Raw genomic sequence first — 6000 nt, forward strand, 5'->3', positions numbered from 1 at the left:
TTTGAATTTGAAATGCTACCAGCGGGTTACGCCTAATGGCTAAATAAAAAAGGCTACATAAGTAGTTGCTTCATGACAGGGAGCTATGCCTTCTCAATTAGATTAGCTGAGCGGGGCGTTTTTGGCGAGGCTATCATTTTTTCTTTCCATGTGCTCGGTCGTAATAAAAGACGTCTTTAATATAACTCTTTAATAACTCCCAAAGCACGCTAAACGCAATTTTGATAGCAACTGGGGCCGGTTCTTCCTAATTTCTTTTTTCTTGTCGGCATCTGGAGTATTTCTACGCCGCTGACACGTGTACAGTCGAGTGCGAAAGTTCAAACACCAGAAGTGCCACTAAATTATTTTCTTCAGTGCTTTGGCATAAAAGGTGAAATTGAGTGTACTGTCCATGTGCGCTTGCTTGACGAGTGCCATGCTGTTATGTCTTTTGACCTTGCACGGGTGTTCTAGAGGAAACAAATCTTGTTTTTTTTACGTATGCCGTGGTCTCTAAACTTTTGCACTCGACCCTGCTTGTTGATAAGTTTTCGGGGACCGAATTTTAACCACTAACAGCCTAAAGCTATCGCTCAGGGCTGGACGCGCGTGGTGGATTTGGAACTCACTCGAATGTTAACTTTCATACTATCTCTTGTCGATGTTCTTGCCGGACCTTGTTGTCCTTGTGAGCTCGTTACCGGACCTTGTTACTAGCATCGTGCATTATCTGCGTGTCAAGCGCATCGAATTTAATAGGTGACTCGTGGACAGCTCCATCGTAATCTATGATGCTTGCCTACCTTAATTTCAGAAAGTACACTACAAGCGTCGCGCATTATATGCGCGACGCTAGTAGTAGTCTACTTTCTCTATAAATCCCATCCCTACTTCAACTCGTTCACGAAGGCATTCCTTTTTTCACCGACTGGAACTAGAGGTGCAATCACCTTGTGCCTTTTTTCATTTCTTTCTCCAGCGGGACATGGCAGCAAGAGCCTTCGGCATGCTGAAGTTGTTGGTCTCACGGATAAGCTGTGCCAAGATAAGCTAAGAACTGTGAGAGATAGGATAAAGGGCGCACCTGGACCTGTAATCTGTGCTTTCGGGATAGGCAGTGGAGCCTGTAAGGTAAGCAGGCAATTGGAGCCGTGACTTCAGCTTCAGACATCAATCGAGGAGCCAAGTTGTACAGCGTCAATTACACATGGATATAAACCCTTAATTATCTAGGTGCGTTAAGAATAGATCGAATAAGCGGTGATATTGCCTCTCCCCCTCCCCCTGCCTGTCCCTAATGTAATCAATGAGTCAGGTTGCTTAAAACACCCTTTGGTTTAGGCTAAAGGTGTTACCATTTATTTCGAGATTATTTGTCTCTGAACATTACTAATAAAAAAAAAATTGAAGGAGCCGCGTTAACAATGCCTGCAACGGTTACTTATACTATACTGCCAGCTACATAGAGGAGCAAAATAGACAATGAAACAAGAAAATGTGCACAGGTATTGGTAAATCAGATGAATTGGCATATTAAACACAATTTCGCTTAAAAATAAGTGAAATTATAAACAAATTGAATAAATGTTTGCATCATTTACTTTCATGGCCGATGAGAAGTTGTGGCCTTACACACTCATCAAAAAATGGTCTAACTGTAGCAGATTTAGAAAAATTGATCTTTGCGTCAATATTGCATGTAAAAATAATAATGATCCTAGCATGCGATTTGTGATACTCCTGACAATAGTCCAGAGAATACTTGTGGAATGCGGGAGATGAAAATTCAAGACGGAGAGTAAAACATGAACAAGATGAAAGCAGGAGCCACAAGTGGACTTGTCTTTCTCAAGAAGACGTATGCTGTCCTCGGCACAGTATATATAGACACTGTTCTTCTAAAGGGGAAAGAGGGTAAAGCGGATGGCGAGGTGACGACCGAGGGTGGGTTAACAGCCCCGAGGGTGCGCAATCGAAAAGAAATTTTATGTGCTACTGAACGTAGGTGAAGGATTGTGAGGTAGTGCCACATTTCAGCCGGTTGACTCGTCACTGTAGATTCGGCAGGTAACAGTACACTTCAAAACACATATTATTAAAAGAGCGAAAAGAATGAATAAAGAAAGGGTGGCGGGGAAGTTGGAATAATATTGACAACGCAATAATAAATAAAGAATAAGAAAGCACTAAACAACTCAGCGAAAAATAACCTACTGCTGTTGCCTGTAGTTTGAAATTTCGCATAGCGAAATGATTATAAAGCTCCTTTTCAAACACTCGTGCACTAAATGTCCAATATTCTAGGCAGTCCAAAATTCGATAAAAACCAACAGGCATAAAAGTTTCGAAGGAAGCTTTAGAATCTATTCGCTATGCTAAATTTCAAACTATGCCGTTAAATTAGGCATAGGTTATGCCTACTGGTTTTCATTCGTTTTGGGCATTTTGGAATATTGGACTTTTATTGCATAAAGTTTTCAAAGGGAGCTTTAAGAGCCATTCGCTATGCTGCATTTCAAACTATAGATCTCTTGGTTACACTTAATTGGGTTGTTTAATTTAATCTTTTTCTTTGATCTTTTTTTATCATTGCCACCTCACTATTTTTTCATCCTTTTCGTTCTTTCCTTAATATATTTAGTCTTTTTTTTCACGAGCACTGTCTTCTGCCACTACATTTATTGTCTCATTTATTGTCACTTTTGCCGCCATCTATGGTCCGATTGGGGATAAGAGTTAATGGAGAATACCTTAGTAACTTGCGATTCGCTGATGAAATTGCCTTGCTTAGTAACTAAGGGGACCAATTGCAATGTATGCTCACTGACCTGGACAGGCGAAATAGAAGGGTGGGTCTAAAAATTAATCTGCAGAAAACTAAAGTAACGTTCAACAGTCTCGGAAGAGAACAGCAGTTTACGATAGGTAGCGAGGCACTGGAAGTGGTAAGGGAATTTATCTACTTAGGGAAGGTAGTGACCGCGGATCCGGATCATGAGACTGAAATAATGAGACGAATAAGAATGGGCTGGGGTACGTTTGGCGTGCATTCGCAGATCATGAACAGCAGGTTGGCATTATTCCTCAAGAGAAAACTGCATAACAGCTGTCTTACTAGTACTACCCTACGAGGCAGAAACCTGGAGGCTTAAGAAAAGGGTTCTACCTAAATTGAGGTCGACGCAACGAGCTATAGAAAGAAAAATGATGAGTGTAACGGTAAGGGATAAGAGGAGAGAAGATTGGGTAAGGAAATAAAGGCGAGTTAATTACGTCTTAGTTGAAATCTTGAAAAAGAAATAGGCTTGGGTCGGGCATGTTATGAGGGCGGAAGTCAACCGATGGTCATAAAGGGTTAGGGACTGGATCACATGAGAAGGGAAGCGTAGCAGGGGGCGGTAAAAAGTTAGGTGGGTTGATGAGATTAGGAAGGTTGCAGGGACAACATGGCCACAATTAGCACATGACCGGGGTAGTTGGAGAAGTATGAGAGAGGTCTTTGGCCTGCAGTGGGCATAGCCAGGCTGGTGATGATGATGATGATGATGATGATGATGATATATTGTGCCGAGGAGAGCGTTTGTCGCCTTGAACAAGAAAAGTCCGCTAGTTGAAACGTTGGCTGCTGCTTTCATCTTGTTTACGTTTTGCTCGTTGTCTTGACATCATTGTAATTTAGTTTAAAGAACAACAACCAATTGAGAACGACCGCTTGCGGTCATTAAGATATTGCCCCCAGGTAATAAAAGATACTGGGTAGGCTAACGGACCCAAGTTCTTCAGTAGATTTGATGTGTACAGCACTACAAAATGCTATTTTAGCACTTTGATGTCCGATGATTTCCTGTATGAATCGTAATCTCTTGCTCAAGATATTGGACAACGAGAAATGTAAAGAAAGATATTTTCAGAAGTGTGTGCATCAACAATGCTAATCAATCAATTTATCAGCATTATGGTGCAGGTGGACATGGCTCCACTTGAATTTGCACAAATGTACATGGTTCGCATCACTTCGAGCTTGAGCCTCGGCGCTCAATTTTTTTGGAGCCTGCTGCCTTATTCACATATCCTGCATCGGCTGGCTCAATAATAATCTTGAGGTTATCTACGGCCATATTGCAGGTCATTAGGCTGGTAAATTAGAAACTACGAATAGCCACATGCCGCTCACAAGTGACTGAGCTTCTGGCAGTTTATGAGAAAAAAATTATGATTATTGGTGAAACGTCCTGTGGGATTTTCTTTTATTTCGTCAACTCTGCCGATCAGATGTATAGAATATGAAATTTTTTACTTCATTAGCATTATTCCAACAAGAAACATTTACCATAAAAATGATACGTCAATAGGTCTTCACGTTGCAAGTACGCCTAAAGTTGTTATGACCGTTGTTCATTGTGCTACAAAAGCAAAACCTTCGCTGAAAGTAAAGTTTATCAGAAAACAGTTTTACACTCGTTTTTATATTGTGCCCCCACAATAATCATATCTTTCCTTGTCATCCACAGGGGGACTCAGGCGGACCGTTAACGCTAAGGGGCGACGATGGAAGAACACTGCAACTCGGAATTGTTGCTTCGGGACACAGCAAATGCCCCCAAAGTTGGCCACCGTATTACGCGCGGGTCTCCAGTCACATGCGGTGGATCGAAAAGGCTCTACATAACGTCCGAATGTGGAGGAAGTATAAGTTGGTCCGAAAAGAAATTTCACATAGCCTGCCATGAGACGCTCTACCATTGCACCGTTGTGGAAAACTCAAGACGAAAACATTGGCGAAATGGTTAACCATATTGAAAAAAGGTAGCTGTAAAACGCATACGGAAACAGTGGGCATTGAAGATGAGAAGTGTGTCCTAAACTGAGTTTATTAATAAAAGTGTGTGTTCTGCTTTAATGCGAAGAAGAAAACAACAGCCCAATCACGCAAATACTGTGTTTCGGCTAATTGGTTTATCACTTCAGCAGGAACAGCACACGTTATGAGCAAGTGAGAACGAGTTAAGGGAAAGGAAGGAGGTGAGAAAGCACCGTGGTGTGTCCCTTTCAAATGTACTGTTATTTTGAGATGTTCTCGCTCAACTGAAATACGGAAACTCAAGGCGATGGCAGAAATTCGCTTCGAGTGTACATATAATTTGCTATCGCAAGGAAAATGCATCCAAGAGCTGCATGTGAATGCCCAGTAAATGGCCTCAGTGATCTATGAAGTATCAAGAAACGGATTTTTATCAGGGATAGCAGCTTTTCAATGTTTAACAGCACATCGTGCCCCCCGCCCCCACACAAACTTCAAGTTGGCCCATCCAAAAAGTTAGGTTGGCCCAACCCCACTATAATCTTCCCTATGCACATTATATGGAGCGTTGTGTGTTTATATGGGTACTCTCCCCGATCATGTTTACGTTTTTCGGTTAAAGTTCATCCTTGTCGCTTATAAAGCTACTAATCATCTAGATATACACTATTATAACGATTAAATACCTTACCAAATGGCGCATTTTTGCGAACACACAGCACCCCAACTTTTTCTTATGACTTTTCGCCTGACGGAGCTGGGCAACTCGCCAAAGTGTGCTTACACAATAAAAGGGAAGTATACGCATAAAAATTTCACATGAAAATCGCATGCCACATAGTGTTTGTGAAGATGATCGTCAGCAGGAGCAGCCTATTTTCATGTCCATCGTACGACGAAGGCAACTCCCAGCGATCTCCAATTACCTCTGTCTTGCGCTAGCTGATCCCAACTCGCGCCTTCAAATCTCGTAAATTCATCACCCCATCTAAAGTTCCGCCGTCCTGGACTGCACTTCTGTTCTCTCGGCACCCATCGTGTAACTCTAAGGGCCCACCGCACTACGCATTACACGGCTTGACCAGCTCCATTTTTTCTCTCAAGGTCGGCTAGAATATCGGCTATCCCCCCATAATTTGCGGTACTCACCGCTCTCTTCCCATTTCTTGACGTAAGGCTTGAAATTTTTGGTTGCATCACTCACTGCATAGTCCTTA

The 6000-nt window shown here is 42.1% G+C and overlaps 1 protein-coding gene across 1 annotated transcript in view; it reads left to right on the forward strand.

The window, feature by feature from the left end:
- Nucleotides 1–4882, forward strand: part of LOC135907645 (chymotrypsinogen A-like) — a 42345-nt gene extending 37463 nt beyond the window's left edge. Inside the window, exons 7-8 of the mRNA XM_065439340.1 lie at nucleotides 962–1113; nucleotides 4494–4882. Of these exons, the coding sequence (XP_065295412.1) occupies nucleotides 962–1113; nucleotides 4494–4712 (371 nt within the window). The 3' untranslated portion in view covers nucleotides 4713–4882. The remainder of the gene's footprint in view (nucleotides 1–961; nucleotides 1114–4493) is intronic.
- The last annotated feature ends 1118 nt before the right edge of the window (nucleotides 4883–6000 follow it).

Source organism: Dermacentor albipictus, chromosome 10 (assembly GCF_038994185.2).
Source record: "Dermacentor albipictus isolate Rhodes 1998 colony chromosome 10, USDA_Dalb.pri_finalv2, whole genome shotgun sequence".
Taxonomy (NCBI): Eukaryota; Metazoa; Arthropoda; class Arachnida; order Ixodida; family Ixodidae; genus Dermacentor; species Dermacentor albipictus.